Source organism: Colossoma macropomum, unplaced genomic scaffold, assembly GCF_904425465.1.
Source record: "Colossoma macropomum unplaced genomic scaffold, Colossoma_macropomum, whole genome shotgun sequence".
Classification (NCBI taxonomy): domain Eukaryota; kingdom Metazoa; phylum Chordata; class Actinopteri; order Characiformes; family Serrasalmidae; genus Colossoma; species Colossoma macropomum.
The window spans coordinates 24,338,202-24,359,573 of NW_023494791.1; the positions used below are offsets into that span (position 1 = coordinate 24,338,202).

At 39.6% G+C, this 21,372-nt stretch overlaps 1 protein-coding gene across 1 annotated transcript in view; it reads left to right on the top strand.

Annotated features, from left to right (window-relative positions):
* Positions 1–1,318: 1,318 nt before the first annotated feature.
* dntt (deoxynucleotidyltransferase, terminal) overlaps positions 1,319–21,372 on the top strand; it is a 170,568-nt gene continuing 150,514 nt past the window's right edge. The window contains exons 1-2 of the mRNA XM_036574578.1: positions 1,319–1,434; positions 8,953–9,127. Coding sequence (XP_036430471.1) covers positions 1,319–1,434; positions 8,953–9,127 — 291 coding nt within the window. The remainder of the gene's footprint in view (positions 1,435–8,952; positions 9,128–21,372) is intronic.

The following is a 21,372-nucleotide window of genomic DNA, read 5'->3' on the forward strand; positions in this document are numbered from 1 at the left end:
TCTGACGTTAAAAATTCCATGTTTGTCAGTTTTGACAAAACAAGAGCATTCAAAGTGAAGGAGACAGATGTAGGAGAGTAACTGTTGGTTTACCATATGAAATAAATTCCATGAGGCTGTATTAGAAATGAAATCCAATTCCATCAAATTATATTTTTTCCGATGTTAATTGTAAGCTCTAATTACAGCTAAGGCTTTGAAAAAGGCAATGAGTTTGCTCTATATACACTGTAAACGTTTCTCTGTTATTTGTTTTGACACACAAGTTGTGTCATGCTTTGCACCTGCCTTGATAGCAGGAGTGAGATGAGTGTCACACTGTGAGTTCATGTTTCAGCATCCTTAAATGGAAGAGAAAGAAGAAGACAGGGAAGAGAACCAAGGGTAAGAAGCCCCAGAAGAAGAAGCAAAGCATAGATGCAGGAAACATGAAATATTGAAGACAGAAGCTGAGGAATAAAGAGAGCAAAAAGGCCCTGACTGACTATTCCCACATATGTTGCTTTGTGGCTACTGAGTAGCTAATGAAGGGTTCCATCTTCGATGATGTGCTCATTAGTTGGCTGGAGCAGATGGACGAACTAGCGGGAACAGGATAAGGTGCTGGGCCACATATGGGCAATGTGTGGGGGGAAGCTGCTGGACATCACTGGACAGCTGTGAAGGTCTATAATGGCGATGAGTTACCCAAAACCCCCAAGAGAAACAGGCAGAACAAGGTCTCAGTCAGACAAGCCCAGCATGACCAGTCTCTATCCCACATAGATTCATGATGTAGCTACACACTTCCACTTCCACTGGTCATATTCACTGTTCCTTTTTTTGCTCAGTTCATAGCATATCGTTCTCTTTTATACACAGGTCATACGGAGAAATGATCTTTTGCACTTTAGTAACTTTAACCACATTTACATGAATATTATACCCCCCTAGCCCCTTAACATCCCTCTTCTGTTTTCTCCATTTATCTCCATTACTTAACCCTGGTAGTTAAAATGAGTGCCAAATCAGAAACACCTGTTTCTAGTCTCTCTTCCTCTATGCCAAGTTACAAACACACACTCCACCACGCCAACTGCCAGTTCTCTCCCTCAAAGAAAAATAAGACATTGATGCCATCACCACTGCAGGAGAGGGGTCTACTCTGAGTGTATCATTGACAAAGCATAACCACAATATTACTGTCACAATCTGAAAGTGTCTTCAAATACTGCTAATAATATTCAAAAATTCTGCAAAGATGTTTCAGACGACCCTTTCGACTCTTTTGAGGAAACGCCGGCGACCTGAATCAACCCCTGTTCATCCTCAACAGGGAATGAAGTTTGAGGAGGTGACCATGTACCTTGTAGAGAGAAGAATGGGGACAAGCAGGAGGAATTTCCTGACCAGCTTGGCCAGGTCAAAGGGCTTCTGTGTGGATGACACCCTGAGGTATGACACCAAATTACAATTACATTTACATTTATGGCATTTGGCAGATGCTTTAATCCAGAGCGATTTACAGTTTAATCATGCTTACACAGGTCAGTGAATTTAGCTTGCTGCGCAAGAACTCTTGTTGGTAGAGGCTGGTGTACTTGTTAAAATGGGGAATCAAAACCCAGTCTACCAACCACTTAACCGCTTACAAAGCCATGGGCTTGTTGGCGGGCCCAAGGTTTAATGACTCACTTCTATAACCTAAGAAAAGCTCTATTAATTTGCATTGAAGTCTTTGTAGTTAATGAATAATAAACCTTAGTATGTAATAAGCCTGAAATGTCAAGCGGTTAACCTCATACTGAATAATAAGCCATTAATAAGCCTTAGGGGTTAAACATGGTGGATGACCAGGCACAGTTCACTGGCTTGGTTAGAACTGCGGTTTTAGTCATACATTGTAAGCCTTTACTCCAGGAAATGTTGATTAGTTGCTTATTTGATTGACGCGAGGCGTACTTCTCTAAGAATTTTTTTCATACAGTGTTATACAAGCTGCCAGTCTGAAGCGTGTTCAATTTTTATGCAAATCATAATGATAATGTGAAGGTATGTTGCCTAGTTTCTAAGAACACAGAAATTATGACAGCATAATAACAAAGAAGATGAAAATCTATCAGTCTCTGCGAGGTGTGACAGGGTAACTAGCTGCTACAATCAACCGATTGCTTGAAGAAATGACACTTGCAAACTCTGAAAACTGAGAACATTTGCACATGAATTGTAAGGTGGTGAAACATCTAATTTCATTCTCTTTTAATGCTGATTGCACATGGAACAGCCTGTAAGAACATGTCAAAGACAGCACTTATAAAGTGTCACCCACAATAAAATGAGGGTATGGCTCCCAGTCCTCCTCTGTTTCAAAGCTTTGTTATCTGGGTTTCTGCATGCCTTTGGATGCTAGCTGAGGACGGTAGTCCTGCCTGGCTGGGGCTGATACTAGCCTGTTTTCTGCCAGTTGGTGGTGGGTGCCAGGCCTGCACAGCTGGCTATTGGCAGCAGTGGGAGTTGTTTTCAGCAGGCTGGCATAACCGCAGCCAGCAACTCACTGTGGCATAGTGTGCCATGCACAGCTGAGGGATGGCACCATTCCCAGAAATGCAGCTTGAACTCCTACAGCACCCCAACACCCAATGAGCTATTGTCTAAAGCCAACCACAGGAAACAGGCTGAAAGAGACGCAAACTGACATTTTACAAGCCAGTGAGGATTAGATATCAGTGGCGGTTTGATAATACATTGGCCGATTCTAAATCCCACTGGTGTTACTGAGAAAACAAAATGGATTAAAATGCACACACACACACACACACACACACACACACACACACACACACACACACATCTATGGGCTACACTGAAGACAAGACAAAAGCAGAAGGCCTGGCATTGGTTTTATGTTTGTACAGAGCACTGCTGAAATTTCAATGTGAAAGACAGGGGGGCTAGTTGGGGTGGGTGTGGAAGTGGTGACTTACCCACAGGACTTTTTCATTGAGGAAATCAATGTCCTAGACTTCTGAGGCTTCTGAGAAGCTAGATAATCAGATTACATAAGATGAAACAATATTCTATATTTTAATATTTTACACTTGCCACATTTGTTTAGCTAAGGTTTCACCTCATGTTATCTACACTGACTCATTATAAGAGTAGACAATGCCTTACTATTGCTTTATACAGGCTTATTTTAAAATATAATTCTGTATGCAATACTTCTTAGTTATCTGAATCTTACTTCGCTGTCTAAAACGACACTTCGATCAGGCAAAACATTTTCATCAGCAGGCTGTTTTCAAACACTCTTGTGCTGACTAAGGAATTATTAATGATAAAAACCAGACCCATCTTCCTAAATGCATTCCTTCAGCAGAGTTTGGAGAGCATTATTTAAATGCTGCTTAAGGTGAGTTCCTGAGGTTGAATCAGTGTGCTGTTCAGCACATCAACTACTTGCACCACTGCAGCCCGCATGCCTAATCACGCTCTCATTTCAAATTTGAAATCTATTAGAAAACTCAACAAATCAATCATTTGGATCACTACAGGTGAGGATTAATGTGCTTCATATTGTTATTCTTAGAATTATTAACCTGAGGCATTTGCTAATGTGTGTATTGAATTCCTTGCATTTTAACCAGCCAGGGTAGCCACAGCTGTTCTAGCATAGTTTAAGTAGGTTTACAATGGTCTCTTTTCCACTGCAGGGCCGAATGGCTCTGAGCACAGAGGGTAACGTCAACTGTTCTAGTGGCGTTTCCACATGGACACGGTTCACCACATCCTGCTGCATTAGTTCAAACAAATAAAAAGCAGTGAAAGCAGTGCACGATTTTAAATCTGCCATTTAATAAATGTCAAAGCATCACAATTTCTTAATATTAAACAGCGCAGATAATCAGGAGAGAGTAACTGGTTAGCATTAACTTAGCTGGCATGCTGCCAGCTCTGCTCGCCACAGAAAAGGTTTCGATTCTGACTAAAGCTTTACTGACACAAGGTTAGATGTTAATGACTCAGCTCTGAGGAAGCGAAGTCAAGCGGTTGATGTTAGAGGGACAGAAAGCCAAAATTAAACCTGTTCTCTAGCATCTGGAGCTAGAGCCTCCAAGGTAGCTTAGCTAATGCTAACCGGCTCCTCTCTCCTAGTTAATTTAGCATAGCTGAAGATAACCGAACACCCCAGTGCAAGTTCGAGTTGACTAACCGATGCTCTGCTATCACAAGTATAGATGATAAAAACTTACAACAGCGAGAGCAAGTCGACTGACTGATGATGGAGTGACAGAAAGCTGAAATCGAGCCTGTTTTGTAACGCTTTAAGCTATAGCCTGCTAGGCTAAGTACGGTGCCTCCCACTGCAGTACAGGCTCGTTTCTAGCGAACCGATGATTAAAAACAACCATGTAGAGGATAGAGGCTCATATCTGAGAGCACAAATGAGAATGACTGGTGTAGAAGTGACAGAAAGATTAAGATAGAACTGTTCTGTGGTGCTATAATCTGTGCCCTGCCAGGCGACGCTAATGTAGCTAGTTACCCTGCTACAGGTGAAACCCTCCACAGTACAGGCTGTTTCAGTAACAGATGCTTAAATAACACCCGTTTAGAGGATACAGAAGATGAGAGCGTGCCGAGAGACTGGAGTTGGAAGGACAGATGGAATCAAACGTATGTTGTGGTGTGTGATGTGTGCATGGCTATTAGCCTGTTAGCAGTTAGTCACTCGTCTGCTTATTTTTCTTGGGTATTTCCTGGTTATGATTTAGCAGTACAACAGATGTAAACAGAAACCATAACCAGTCTCGCAAGTCCGGAACAGCGTGGAACGGCTCACTACGACCCTGAGAACCATTTGACCCGACAGTGGAAAAGCGGCTAATGTGTTTGCAAGGCTTTGAAGGCAGTAATACACAACGTTTCCAAGACACCTACAGCTCACTGCTAGCTGTTAGCATTAGCAATTCGCATTTTCTCACTCAATAAAAAAAAACTTTAGTAAGGTTAGGATACCGCACTTTTTATAACCAAAATGTGGTATTTTACATAAATTAAATATTTACTTTATTTCACTGAAAGAAGCTTTAATGCTCATAACTGCAATTATGGGCTAGGCTAGCTACCTAAGTATTGGATTACCTTGAGCGTTAGCTTACGTTAACTAAGTTAGCTAACATAACAGTTAACAGATACTTATAAGGACATAAAAAGTAAACATAATAAAGAGCAGCCATGGTTGTTGTTCTAAAATGACAACGTTTAAAGATTATTAAGAATACTTTAGCCAAACAGCTAAAGCTGCATTGTGAACAGCTTTTTAACCTTGCAGTAGTCATTTAAAAAAGAAATAAAGTGAAGCTAAAGTAAAATGGCTGTGACTCAATTATATTACAAATACCATCAAAAGCTACTTTCTACCTCGTCCTACCCATCATTAATACAAACTTATTTGAACAGCAATTGTACAAGTAATATCTGATCAGATGTTTACAAATATGGACTGTAGAACCTATTCTTTTTGCCTAGAGAACCTATTTTCTTTTTGCTATTTATGCTACTGATCAAATACAGATAACAATAGTTACGTTTGGCTTTGGGATAAAGAAGGAAGAGGCAGGGAATGTTACAGCTTTAATTTCAGAGGGTTTAAACATCAAAAAGACCAAATGGAGTGGACAGTATTTGACCATTTAATGTACAAAACCAGTTTAATTTTAAGGAGGCACATTGGAAACATCAGAAGTGGTCCAAAACTCATCAGTAAATGACTTTTTAAGTAAAGGATTACCTGTGAGAGATTAAAAGTTCACTCCAGAGTCTTTGGAGGTATTAGCCTCACGCTGACTCCACCATGAATCCACAATCTAAATACAGTAGGTGTTTATAATAGTGGGTCACATATGCTGCCCTATAAAAGAGCAGAAACAACACGAGTAATGAAACTTAGAAAGCAAATGTGTTACTGAAATGTTCACACCCTGTTTTGTTTAAAAAAAACTTCCCACACTTGATTACAATCATAACTCAGTTATGACCGAAACTGCATTTGCTGTGTTACGCCTTTATACGTCAGTCTGTGGCTTTTTCAGGTCTCATAGCCATTGTTATCTACCAGAGACAAAGACAGATCAAGTTTAAAACACAGAGAACACAAGATTCTGCAGAGCTTAAGTACTACTGCACATGTAAAATAGGCTGCAGTCTATTTGGGCTTAATATTTGTTGAAAAAAAGGCCTGTGGTTTATGCAGTTCCTCTCTTTGTACAATGAAACAGCAAAATGAGAGGAACTTCTCTGCAAGGGATTTGGCTCACCTGCGGTTCATCGGATTACTTAAATACACACAAACAAACAAACAAACACACACTCACATGCCCACACACTCCTGCCTCTTTCGTTATCTCTTCCAATTGGAACGTCCGGGGAGTTGTGGCTGTTGTACTATTCTACCTCTCTGGGACTTTAGTGGCGGAGCTGTACACTAGGGGTAATTATGCACGGGTGACTGCTCTCACTGGCACTGTAATTAAACAAAGCAACAAAAACAAGGGCGGCTGGCACACGGGATGGCTGTGGCGGATGTTTGTGTGTTTATGTAGGTGTGTGTGAGAGAGATTTGACTGCTGGCTTTCTTCAGTCTCCCGCAAAAAACGGCTTCTGTTTTCAGTGATGGGAATTCTCTGGTGCTCATGTTTCCACAGTGATGACAGAATGTTGGAAATAAATAGTCGAAATAAGTGAGCGTGGAATAAAAGGATAAGTAAGAAGATTAATGGCACTAAGGCCTTGCAGAGACATGGGGCAGACATTTAAAACTCTGTGTGGAGCTAAAATATGTAGCAGAACATTAAGAGAGTCTCAGTAGTTGCATGGCATATCAAATGTTACATTTGAATACTATCTACTAAGAAGAGGTTTCATGAGTTATATTTATGGGTGTTTAATCACCGCTTCAAACAACCGCGGTAGAAGTGATATGTCATTGTAGTGTACCACAGCGCTCAAACACTAAGATATAACATATTTTAGTTTTCATGCATTCCTGAGTGACAAATGGTGAAAGTAAGAGCACCAGGCTGGAGTTAGGGACTTATTTTCAGACCGGAAGTTACATGATGCAGACCGACATACCCCAAACTCTATTTCTCCTACAACACACACACACACACACACACACACACACACACACACACAGCATTGCCTTCATGCAAAACAGCTTTTTCTAAAATCTGTGCATTTTCCTTTTTTCATTTCATTCTCTCATATATTATTTATATGCTACACTGAGATGACCAAGGCGGCTGGCTAGTGATAAAATGCTTTATCTTTTGTGACAAGTATGACAATCATGACATTCAATATGCTACAAGCTAGTGCTAACTAAGTGGTTAATGTGGCCTCTTGCTTGAATATGTCTTCATTTTCCTCAAGTAGCTTTTTCTTGTCTTCTTGGTCTCTTGGTTTTGGTAATACATTGGTAATGCTAAATTACTGAACTTGGTTGGGCACTGCCTGTTGTATCAGATTCTCACCATCACTCTGAATTTGATACGTCAAGCTCTCAAGGCTTATGTTGCTGATGTTAGCTTCTATCCGAATTTCTGTTGCACCTAAAGTAGTGCAGCAGTGACAGCCATCTGAATGTTACCACTACATTGTGCAAGGTGGAACAGGAAATGAGAATAAGAAACTTCAGCTTTGTCTAATCGATCCACTGTGCTAGACTCAGTTACAATCAGCAAGTCTACAGAAGACAGCTTACTGTATCACACATATGCCAGCATTTTTTTTTTGGTAATATTCATGTTTTACAAAGATTAGAATTGATTATAAGAATATATATAGCTCATTTATTAGAGTTTGTTTATATGTAGCTAACTAGTAGTTAGGCAGTTTTGCTATAGGCTACAGGTGCTAAACTATTAGCAGATTAATTGTGTATGAAAACAAATTTGTTATGTTTGTGTGAATAGTTAGCATTAGCTAGCTAGTTATGTCAGCGATAGGGCTCTCTGACACCACAAAAACTGACAGAAAAGCAAAACAAAAATGTCACAACACAGTTTATCACCTGCATCAGGCTAGCCTAGCATTATCTAATAGACAGCTAAAAACTGCTTTCTTTTTTTTTTAAATAATATGAATATTCCAAACACTGTGTGACAGGCAGCAGCTTCATGTTAGCCAAGTGGTGAAAATTGTGAGGGCTACCCTGAGAATGTGGTTAACGTTCTCTTACTCTCCCACTCCACATTTGCAGCATCTTCTGTTTAATTCTGTTTAAATTTCAGTGTTTGACTATCTGGAATCCACCTCTTCCTTTGTGCTGTTGACTGAAAGCTGTTTGAGCTATAACACACTGCAGTGAGAAACTGTTTCTGTTGTTTGGAGTGGAAGTTTAAACATAAATATGAGTTAATGTCTTAAAATCCGAGGCTCATTGAATACTAAGGCTTATTATTCAGTAACTACAGGGACTTCAATGCAAACTAGCTGAGCTACTTATAGGTTATAGAAGTGTGTTATAAAACTTTAGGCACACTGGTGGGCCCCGTCTATTTAAGGGGTTAATTAACTGCCCTCAAGGGCGTAGTTTTGGTTTTCAAGTTGGATGGGGCGCTGTGAAGTTGGAAATGAATTATCCTCTCATCAAATGGCTTACAAATAATTTTTCCTTCTTTCTCAGTGATTTTGAATATTTAATTGACTGTTCTCTGGTAATGGGTGTAGATCACTGATCCTTGTATTAGTGGTGTAGTCAACTTCAGATAGACATTTATCAGTCAACCCATTATAATTATATTTCTATTATCTAGATTGCAAAAGCTGGGCAGCAAAAGTAGACCTACCTTATTTAGTGATTTCCCTCACAACCTCTGGCTGCCCTTCTCCTTGGAGGCAAACAGAATTTTGAAAAGTGAGCAGGGGGAAACTAAGCCAAGGACGGCCCATGTCTGGTCTTTGCAGTGCTAAAGTGACTCACGTTGTAGCCGAAGACAACCCGGGGCAGGAGCTGTGGCCATGGTTACAGGAACAGGGCCTTCCACACCTGGACAATACCAATGTGGTGGACATCACTTGGTTTACAGAGAGTATGAGAGCTGGCAGGCCTGTTCCAGTAGAGGCGCAACATCACATACAAGTGAGTACAGCTGTGTGTGTGTGTGTGTGTGTTTGTGTGTGTGTGTGTGTGTGTGAGTGAGTGTGTGTGTGAGAGAGAGAGAGAGAGAGAGAGAGAGAGAGAGAGAGATTAAGAAAGCAAGTTCAGCTGGAGAGCCTTTGAAGCAAATGTACAGAGATCTATCAGGCCAATGAAAGGCAGCAGAGACTGGCTAAGTGTGATAAGAAGCCTCACAAGCTTATATAGACTGGATGTTTATAAAGAAGCCTGGCCTGGAAGGGAGGTTACTGAGAGTGAATATGCATACGATGAACACTAGGTGGAGCTGTAAGCCCAAAGGGATGCACTCAAGGGGCACCAAAGTTTTTTGTTAAGCACTGTTAAAATAGCAAATAAATAAATAACACGGAATATGAGAAAGAAGCACGGAGAGGGTAAGAGATTTGATACATATTCAAAAGAGTAATGATTAATCGTATAATCAGACGTTCGTTTCAAATCACAGAAACAAACAGAGGTAGCTGAGCAGATGTTTGGATTTCTCAGTGCTGCTTCTTCCTTAATGAGATATTCTTATATAAGTTTGGATGACAAACTTACTCTCAACGCTCAGATGAGTCTACAATCATCCTATTCTGCATTATTCATCATTCAAAAGGTTCGTTCAAAAGGTGAGCCAATGTGCTGCTGAGAAAGAGGCTCTCTCTCTCTCTCTCTCTCTCTCTCTCTCTCCACCCTCCTTCACTCCCTCTCACCTCTCCGTTTGGCTCGAGCGTGGAACTCGTAGAGACCCGGACGCCTCAATTACACTGTCAGTTACAGCGTCTGAGAGCAGGTTTATCTGTACACTGGGAAATAATGGGGAGCATTTCTTGGGTTGGCCGCGACGCCACATTTCATATCGCCTCGCCCCCCCGCTGTCTGACAGCAGCAGAGTGATGCTCAGCACTGTGGGCGCCGGTGCCAAATAGACCCATCTCGTAGGCCTGCGCTCGTAGCGCATCACTAACCAACGCTAAAGACAGATTCCTTCCCCTGGACTCCACTGTAAGGGGCTTCCACAAGCATATGTGCCGAAAATAAAGAAATCTGCCGCCCGTTTCAGGAGACCCATCAATCTCGTCGCGTGCTCTCAGTGGGGAAAACGAGAGACAGAAGTTGTCCATCTTGCGCCTCCGCCAGGCGCGCCCGCGAGCCTCACTCTCCTCTGCGTCAGCGAAGAGTTATGGCCGTGAACTTGCGCTTGTCTTCTAGCCAGGGGCGTCGCTAGGCTATTTTTAGGGGGGCTTCAGCCCCCTAAATGTTATTTAGCCCACTCGAATAAATGTGCATCATACTTTCATTCCATCAGTAGTTTTTTCTTGTTCATTCTTCATTACTCAGCTGTACCGTTGTGCGTCCAAATTCACAACATTCTGTGATAGTCGGGTGTAAACTGGTGGAGGCGCTGCTGCTGCTCTAATCCAGCACTGCCTCCACCGAGCTACCAGATTTACTAACGTAACCGAAGAGGATACGGCTGTAGGTCCTTTTCAGAAGAAAGTGCGAAAAACGCTGGTAAAACAAGTCCGGCTACACCTCTGGACTAGTCCAATTAAAGCCATGCGAAATACAGTTTCTATCCAATTGAACGAGGTGGGTAATCCTGTAAATAATCTGTTAAATAGAACAATGGTAATCATGTAAACGCCTGTATCCAATTACAATCCCAATGGGAAAGTTTAAGTACGCTCTGCACATGTGCATTCGCTTCATAGCTAAAGTTAATAATGTTCACGGGGTAAGGGAGAAGCTAAGTAGCCTGCTACTTTTTGTAGCTAACTACAAGTTTTTGTAGCTAATAGCTGTAGCCACTACAGTTTTATGAAATGTAGCTAATAGCTGTAGCGCCTACAAATTTTTGCGTAGCTATAGTGATAATTTTCGCTAAAATTTCGCTACAGGCTTCAGGCAATCCGCACAAAATTCGAACCATAGAACATGGCCACTAACTGAGATAATGGCGATTGTGCAATCCTGACTGAGCCACAGACAGTTTGAACTAACGGACACACGCTGGCCCCACACACTGATCACCCCTTACTAGTAGGCTTAGCTCAGGGGTTGGCAACCGAAATGTTAGGAAGAGCCATTTTGTCCTTTCAACAAAAATGAAACTACCTTGGGAGCCACAACATTTTATGTCCGTTTTACCGTCATGGCTGTAAATATGTCTCGGTATGTGCTAATGTACTAGTACAGGCTAAAAACTATAATATAAATGCAAACGCAGACTTACTTTGCTCTGCTTTAACATTTAGGTCAGCTGTAGCCGCATTTCTCACATCTCAGTCAGGAAACTTTTCCTCAAAAGTAGAATAGTTCCTTGTAAAATGTCTCTCAATGTTTGATTTTTTTTTATGAGGCTGAAGTCAGCTTCTCCTTCACCAGCTTCTTGTTCAAATGGTCCCATTCCACCTTAAATGGTGCAGCACTACATTTAAGGTGGAACAGGAAAATTTGAATGAGAACCTGGCGAAAGACTGACCAGTTGCTCGCTGCAGATTAAACATACCAGGAAACAGCTGAGTGCATCTAAATGCAAGTAAGTCTGTTCGTCGCCAAATTATCAATGTTCATCTTAAATCTTTCTCTTTGCTATTTTGTTAGCTATGAGCTAGGCGAGACTGTTATCTGTGTTGCTGTGTGACCAGCAGTCTGCACGTCTTCAGCATTAAAGGTTGGTGAATTAGCAGTTATACATTAACTCCAGCATTTAAGATTGATGGTTACACTTAAACTTACTTTTTGGTGATCTTTTTGTATATTTGCAGTTTTTGAATTGTATGTTTCTTTCTGGCACAAGATTAAATGCAGTGTCTTGTTCACATCAGTTGGGCTTGTTTGGTGTGTCAGGTGGAGATTCACAAACATTCTGACAATCACGCTTTAAAAGTAGCTAAAAAATAGTGCACTACTTTTCAAAAAGTAGCTAAAAAGTAGCCACTACTTTTCTTCTGGAAAAGTAGCCAAATTGTAGCAAGCTACAAATTTTGGGAAAATAGCTACAAAGTAGTTACTAGTTTTTCAGTAGCTATCCCAACCCTGAACGTTCAGCATGGCGGAAGCAGAAAGTGGACTGCAGAGGAGACAAAGTTTATGCTTTGAACTTTAAAAGACGGCAGCCGGACTGGCGTCCAGCTTATGTGTCTCAGAACACGAACATGTTGGAGAACCAAACACACAAAAATGTGGGATTCCAAACTACATAAAGGATATAAATGCTTTGTGGAAAAATTCCTTCACAGCTATGAGAGTACAATAACATCAGCTAATGTATACAGAGAGATAAATTGATTGGATAGGTAAAAATAAGTATAACCAAAATGCTAGATTAGCATCGTTAGCTGGAGATGTTGAAACTGCTTGCCAACTAGCTGACAAAAGCTAAAGACGCACAGATGCCGGCAGGGATCAGGTCATCATGTTCCACCATAGATGTTTACACAACCATCAGCTTCAGTGAACGAGCACTCGCTCTCTCAGATGCCGACAGCTTTACAGGGAGAAAATGGAAACTGTTTCTCTGAAAGCGGCTGTGACAGCAACTTTAAAGCACAAACTGCATGTTAACATTAACTTAGTCAGTAGCAGTGAAATGCTGACACAGAGATTCCTTTTCCTCTGTTATGACAAAGTTTGTTCCTTTGTTAACTGCACAAACTCATTTTTTTTGTTTGTGTATCTCCACCTGACACACCAAACAAACCCAACTGACAATGTGAACAAGACACTGCATTTAATCAAGTGCCAGAAAGAAACATGCAATTGAAAAGCCGCAAATATACAAAAAGATCACCAAAAAGTCAGTTCAAGTGTAACCAACAATCAAACCAAAGGCGTGATATCCAACAAAAATTTAGACTAAGTAAAGGCAAAGTCAATCATTCCAGAATCATTTCCTAACAAAAATCAAAATAAAATCAAAAATAATCTAATACAAACCAAACAATTTTGTGCAAAGCATTGTCATTGCTAAATTTAAACTGCTCCAATTTAAACATTTCAGCAAGATCTGTATAGACATGACATTCAGAGTCCTTTGTTAAACTTCAGCAACACTTCAGCCTCAAAATTTTTATCAGTGACCCTGGCTCTGCGGAGTACTATTAGTAATAGTCTATTATGAAAATGTTTTTCCAACTTTAGCTAAGGCAGGGGTCAGCAACACACGGCTCTTTTACTGTCCTGTTACAGCTCCACAGCAGAACTAGATTTTTAGGTAAAATAACAATCAGCTCTGATAATCGTTCTAACACAGTTTTAACAATAAATGGTCTTAAACGCTGGAGTTAACGTATAACTGCTAACAGGGCCGTAACTAGGATCAGAAATTTTGAGGTCCATTTTGCAGAAATGTTACTCACATCTGATTGTGATTAAAATAACTACCAAATATGAGCATTAGAGCAACAATAGGTTTCTCCTTTTGTTTTTTTATTCAATCACTCCTTAGCCATCTATAACTGTTATGCACCTTTTTCTTTCATTTGTTCCTTCTTCATCCCTCCGTTCTTCCATAAACTGCTATTAATGTTCCATAAACCTATTTGACTTCAACTGCCCTGTTTAAGTTTAATTAATCATTTAACTATTTATTTATGTTTATTTTCAGCCTAAAACAATACATTAAACCTACATTAAATCAGGCGATAGTTTCAAATTGATTTTTTTTTCATTTATGTCTCTCTCTCTTTGTTTGTCTCTTTTGCATCTCTGTACTCACTGATTATTGTAAAAGCACACATTAAACATGTTATAAAAAGGCTGTCTGTACCAAAGCCCAGCTAGAGGGAAAGGCGGCTACTCATATAGTTAGTTAATGAGACAAAATATAGTCTAATGTACCTGCTGATTTCTTAATGTTTGTTGCTTGTAGTATGTTATTAACTTTAATTTCACATCTGATCTCTAATATAGCCGACTATGGAGCCTGTAGCCTAAACTGAGCAGCTACTGGAGCTAGACTAAAGCATGCTGATTTGGCTAGCCACATTACGAGCAGTCCGAACAAAAAAAAATAAAATATAGGGTTTTCATTTTACAATCTTAATGTGTTAATTGTGCTCATAAACTCTCTGCTAGCTACATTTATGCCATAGCGATGTTATGTGTTAGCTTATAGCATGTGTGCTGCATACCTGAACACCTCAAGAAGTCAAAGTTACTCTGGTTCTCTGGGCTGTAGCGTCTCGTACAGAGAGAAACAGAGCAGGCAGTTCAGTCTATGGCCGAGCCACAGCTGTACTGAGGTCAGCTGAGAACCTCTCACTGCTCGCTGTGCAGTTTCATCGCTTTTTGAATAAAACCCTGAGAAACTTCTGAGAAGCTCGGAATCCTAACGCTAGTAACAAACCTGACAGGCGCTGAGTACTTAAGTAATTGCGGACATCAACAATTAATAAGCGGTGATTGGAGGGTTGAGAAAATAACGCGGAGCTTGGCAGATTTTGACTGGCCATTATTCAGTGACAGCGCTCACAGAGAACAAATCAAATTTCATATAAAAAATATTCTGTCCCCAGATTTAAGACGAACATTATGGAGTTAGTTTTGTGCCAAAATGTTTGAGAGAAGATCCTGATGTTTGAGAGAGGAATGTTCCGGTTTGAGAGGACAGCGCTAATGAACTTGAACGCACTTGTCAGCACGACGTGCGGCAGGTAAACACCTCGGATTTGCTCAACAAAACACTCTGGTTTCATTCAAAACTTTAAAATCTGCACAACAATGTTTTTCCCTCTCAAAACTCGAACGTGCAAAACACTCCGGTTTTCACTCAAAACTGGAAAACTTGCTCAGTCATGCTCTTCACCTTCAAAACTCGCACATGCGCGCAAATCATTTCTGCTCTCAGCTCCGCAGCGTGCGCTCAACTTTCACATCTGCTCGCTGTAAAATGTCTGAATGTTTGTGTCAAAACTCCAGCCAATCAGAGCTGCCGAGGGGCGGCTCCTGTCAGTGCACCAATCATGGCGTCTTTTCTTAAGCAGCTTTATGCCAATTGGTCAAGGTACGTTCGTGGCTGTGGTATTGAGTCGACTAGTGTGCTTGTAGCCTCGACATTAGCTAGATGGTTTCTAGCTTTCTAGTATCAAATTCATAGAAATGATTTATCAGTAATACTCTGTCATAAATAATGACGTATTAATATAACTAACATTGGTAGCTCGGCCATTTGTTCCCTACCAGAGGCTTAACGGTAGCTAACTTCAAATAGCGGTTGCCGACCCCTGAGCCAAGCCTGTAAGGGGTGATCTACGCGTGGGGGCAGTGCGTGACCGTTTGCCCGAACTGTTCGCAGCTCAGTCAGGATCGCACAGTCGCCACCAGCCCAGTTAACGACCGCGCTCTGTGGTTCAGATTTTGCTGGGATTGTCTGAAGCCTGTAGCAAAATTGTAGCGAAAATTATCGCTATAGTTACACGAAAATTTATAGGCGCTACAGCTATTAGCTACAAAAATTTGTAGCTAACTACAAAACGTAGCAATGACTACTTCCAGCAGAAAAAAATGCGGTAATGTGAAAAAGAATCTTCTTTTGTTTAGGTTGGGGGAAAATGTAGGAGCTGACCCCAGCTCAGCCAATCATATCAGACCTCTTAAGTTGTTAGCTGATCATATCAGATCTTGAAAGTTGTGAGCCAATCATATGAGACCGGGGGGCGGGGCTTTGGTGGCCATTTCTCTGAAAACTAACTAACATCTGTCAGCAACCACTAAAGTTGTGACAAGATTGTGGCTAAAAGCTAATAAACATTAGGCTTTATTCAAAACACATCATGTGCAGAGTGAAACATTAAGCAGTTATGGAGTGAAAATACCTGCCTTGGGTACAGATTTCTGATCAATTATGGTCAGTATAGCTGGTTATCAGGTTTTTACCGGTTCTTAGCTAACGCTAGCTAACATTAGGTTTAAGTTATGTGAGGTAAAGAAAAGAGATAGACTATTTAACATTATTGTTAGCCAACTATTTTAGTGTAAGCTTGAATTTTAAGAAACTGAGTGAGAGTGAGAGTGAGTGTGAACGAGTGAATGAGGTAGAAATAATGTGACAGCTTTTAATATATTTTTGTGTTCATCTTTCTCTTCAGTGTTTGAAATAGTAACATCAGTAGTAGTCACAGACTGTCGCTTACTGTATGATAATCTTAGTGAAAAGGTCACACAGTGTTGATCATAATACAGTTTTGTATCCCTCAATTCCTCAATCTGCAGATGGACAAATAGAATTTCTTTAAGAAAGAAAATCAGACAGATTGATGTCTCATTAAGCTTTGAGTTCTTACAAATTTGATTCTTTAAAATTAATGTAATACTAAATAGGCAAAGTGAGAAAGTAGCTGAAGGAGTCTGACAGGGCTGAAGGAACGGGTCTGATCTATGGCCTGTGTATTTGAATAACATGTTTTGGATCTGCTGTTTTAACAGAGAGGATCTAATATTACTTGACTTTTGCACAAGTGGATGGATAGTATTTATGTCATCTGAGATTCATACCTAATAACTATGAAGAGACGAGTTTTTGATCAATAAATTTTTGCCTATTGCCAGTCTGGAAGTTCATGATGAACAGACGCTTTGGGGCCATAAAAGACCTCCCTAGTAAAGGTTTACCCCCCATTCATTAATCTGTAGTTACACCCCTGCATCTAACTACTTTTAGCGTGTTGCCCAGCAGAATGCATCTCATTCACTTTCCTCTCACTGTCCATCTAGACATTCTAGAGTGATTTGACTGAAGATTTTCATGGTTATAATGAAGAAAAAGCAAAGATATATAGACCGTTTCACTCATTCCATTCTTACTGTGTTTCTCTGCTTTTATGTGGGGCAGACCCTGTACACAGAGGTGTTTTATAGACTTCACACTTCCAATGGATTGTTTTTTATGGGTTATAAAAAAGGAGGATGGTGAAAAGGGACAAAGTTGAGTAAAGCTGCCTTTGTGAACATGTCCAGCTTTGCCTCGAGTGCTTTGCTGGACACTGAAAAATGCCTCACTTTTGTGATTGTTTATTTCTCTGCCTCCTGTGCTCCTCTCTTAAGGGGAGTACGAACTATTAAACCCATTGACTTGCGTTAGCCTCTCCGGTGTGGGCAGAGAGTGAATTATAGTCAAAAGTCAATAAGAACTTTATTGTCATTCCATCCATATACAAATTTACAGAAGAATGAAATAATGTTCTTCCAGGGCCCCAGAGCAATATACAGGTTGGGCAACCAGCTGTGTATGCTATGCCCCTGTTTTATGTATGTGTGTGTGTATATATATATATATATATATATATATATATATATATAATATATAGAGAGAGAGAGAGAGAGAGAGAGAGAGAGAGAGAGAGAGAGAGTCCATTCACAAATAAACATTGTGGGGCATCGGAATCACGCTGCGAACTAGATTTTTTGTTCTTTTACATTCTGGGAGAGGACATATATGTCTCTTAAATCAAGAACAAAGCAGAACTGAATAAAATTGCCCTGCAATAAATATATTGTCGCGTTGTAAAATACTTCTTTTCAAGTATTTTCAAAATGGTAACGTTACAGGAGAAGAAAAAAAAAATCCTTAACTTAAAATTTAAGGACCAAGATTTTTTTTCCACAGACTTTTGAAACATTTTTCCTGGTCCATTCATCATGAGATTTTAAAACATTGGAAAGAACAACTGGCATTTCCAAATTTGACAAAGACAACAAAAATGGAGAAGCAAGATTTTGTTCTGCCTGCCAGTGTGCAAAATACACCTTTGCAATCCAGGGGTCCGTATGTTCCACTGTGAGCTGGACACTTAAGGCTTACTTTGGTGTTATGGAATATATCACTGTTGTTGAAAGGAAACCTTGTATCTCTATTTTTGACAATTTTTAGCCATTGAGATAATTTGAAAATACCTGTTAACCTTTACATTGTTTGTAAAGTTTATGATGAATAGACCAAAAGAAATGGCCCAAAATGACTTGGAAAAAAGTTTGGTTCCATTGACTTACATTAAAAGTAAAGTAGGTTTTTTTCTTCTCCTGTAAAGTTCTCATTTTGGAGATGCAAGGTTTTCTTCTGACAATAGAGATATATTAATAATTTACAATACTACTGCATATTCAAAGCATAACATAACTAGATAAATCACATCATACACATATATGCTACTCAATTAGTAAACAAAAAACACAACACTGTGCTTCTGACCAACATCCCGCTGTCCATGACACATGCAGAGTCTGACACTGTTTGCAAACTATCACATCATGCAGAGGACTACAACAGCAATGCCATAATCTACTCAGAGCTACAAAAGTCATCTTCAACATAACCTTACACACTGTTCTTCTGTTCAACAGCACAGCTTCTTTTTATACGCTTCCTTTTAGGGACCCCCTAAAAATCTGATCAGGCCCAAAGGGTAAATTAGGGAATCCACTGGAATCCCTCATATTTTGCTGCTTCAATTTGGCATTGTACCTATTCTGATGCTTAATGTGGACATTACCTGAAGCTGGTCTGTGTCTGTGTCTGCATGATTTTAGGCACTGCACTGCTGCCACATGATTGGCTGTTTAGATAACTGCACAAACGAGTAGGTATACAGGTGCCACTCATGAAGTGCTCAGTGATATATACATTTTTTTTTTCTTATTTGTATGTAAACACACATACTTAGGGTTACAGGCTCTAATGGAATTTAGTGATATAACACCAGCCACCAGCGTATTGCTAATGTGGCTGGGCTAAGCCAATTTCCTCCCTGTTTTCGCTTATTTGCTATTTTAGCTGAAATAGAAACAATCTGTGCCAGCCTGGGTAGATTGGCACCAGAAACAAAGTGGCATTTGAAATCTACTGGTGCACTGTTTTTTGCTTACTCACTGGGACAGGGACTTCAGTGTGCCTACACTGGCTTCTATCAATCCTGATCTGAGAGTGACAGGAGATGGCAAGGTCATAATCAGGAGGGATTTGACCCCATTCCTGGTCAGTCTGAGGGCTATCATCTCATTAACCTCAATGGATGCGGCTCACCTGTACGTGTACAGATTATTATCCTCAGCATGTGTTCTCCTCACCTGAGTCTGATACTGGGATCACTCTCTCTCTCTCTCTCTCTCTCTCTCTCTCTTTTTCTCTCTCACATACACACACACATACACACACACACACACACACATACACACACACATACATTCAAACATAAGTTAGTCTGTGTTTTTTTTCTATCTCAGGGTGCATTATTGTTTTGGGCCTGTACTATGACACATGGTGTGGTGGCAGTAAAGGGTAAAGTTCTAACACTGAGTGAATTGCAGTTACACAGACCAATGCCAGTCCAGCAGGAGTCTACAGCACCCATTAAACAGTCCATATTATGGAAAAAACGATTTGCCTTTTTTAAATAAAATAGTTTGATGTAGTAAATACTCTTGTTTGATACCCACATAAGTGCAAGCTGATCTGAGCCCTCCTGGAAGTTAATGTATGCCCTTAATATAAAATGAATATTTAAAGAGAATTGGTGCCCTACTGGAACTCTTTTTTATTGGCTCTCGTTGTGTTTCCCTATCAGTCTTTTTTACTTTTCTCTCTTTGAGTTCTACTAAATTGTATTCTCTTTTATTTTACTCTTTCTTCCTTCAGTATTTTGTTTTTTAATCCTTCAAAGCAAACTTGTTTTAAAAAGTTGTTGATGGACCGTTCTGCTGAATTAATTCAAACTGTAGTCCCACTGTCTATTAATCTGTTAAAAACAAATAAGTACTCAGACATTAGATATTTACAAGGATTATGTTATTATCTTTTGAAACCCAAGGCATTAATTGAGATAGTAACAAAGATAAATATATACAAAGTCATTTTTGAGTACTTTCTACTGAGAAGTGCCTGTCCCAAATCCTAGCCCCTAAATTTCAACTTGTCAAAATTATACTTAGACCTTTTTTTTTTAAATATTTTTAAATGTCTTTTTTATTTATTTAAAAGTGAACATTTATATTTATCATGAGTTTAAATAAAAAAAAAATGTTATTTCTTTATCCCTGCCTCTCATGACCACATGGTTAGTAAGTAAAGCCCATTGTTCTGAAGTAAATGCATTCCAAAGTCTGAAAATCAGTGTGTAACATTAAGAATTGTCATTACTGAAGCACATCTTTTCTGCAATTAAGTAAACTTTTTATATGTTTTAATGAAAAATATATTATGCTTGTATGTGTGTACAGCTGTTCACAGCTGGGTTTACTAGTCATGTACTGGCTAACGTTTATGTGTTACGCTCAAAATTAGGTAACAGTCACAACCAAAACATTCACTACTGAAACATTTAGTAGGATTTGGTAGTATTTTGATGGTTTTATTAGAGACAAAATGGAATGTTCAATCATACATTTTAGTAGAGTAAACATAGTTAAGGTATAGGCTAATTCAAAGCAAAAAGACTTTAGTCTAAAGTTCAAATCAGTTAAAAATCTGAAATGTGTTTTGAAGTCTTTTAATCAATTTAGTAGAATCACCCATTTAAGGTAAAAAAAACAAAACAAATTGCATTATGATAAAACTGTTATTATAAAAAAGTCAGTGTTTTCAATAATTGTCGTTGAATTGTAAAATACAAACTAATTTGCTAAAGCCTTTTTGTGGTTCAGTAGAAGTCAGAAGTTAGATGTTTCGCCCACAGACAACAGTTTGATATCTAGTGCCGGCATTTCTCTCAAACCTTTCCAGGTCAAACTCAACTGCACAAAGGGTTATGAAGACCATGAAGACAGAAGACCATAAAGGATGCTCCAGTAGCATCCTTAAAAAGTGTCAGAACATAGGCTGTATTTCTTGGCTGAATTTGTGGGATACTTGTGATTAGAACAGTCACTGATGATGTAATGCACTCGAGATTGTAGCCTAACTTTCAGAACTCAAATCTGAAGATGGCTTGTGAGACTAGTTTAGAAGTGACTGAAGAGAACAGAACACATTCACGCAAGAGTCTTCTTTCATATCTCCAATATATTCCCTGCCTCTAACCCTACTTTCCTGCAGAGTTTAGTTCCAACCTCCATCTGAGATTCTGGCCCTTCTTTACCTAACACTAATACATCTGGCCCAGCCAATCAAGGACATGAAAAAATTAATTTGCTTGAGCAGGTGTGGCAGATTACAGTTGGAACTACACTATATGTCCAAAAGTATCCAGACACCTCTTCTAATTATTAAGTTCGGCTACTGAATTAGT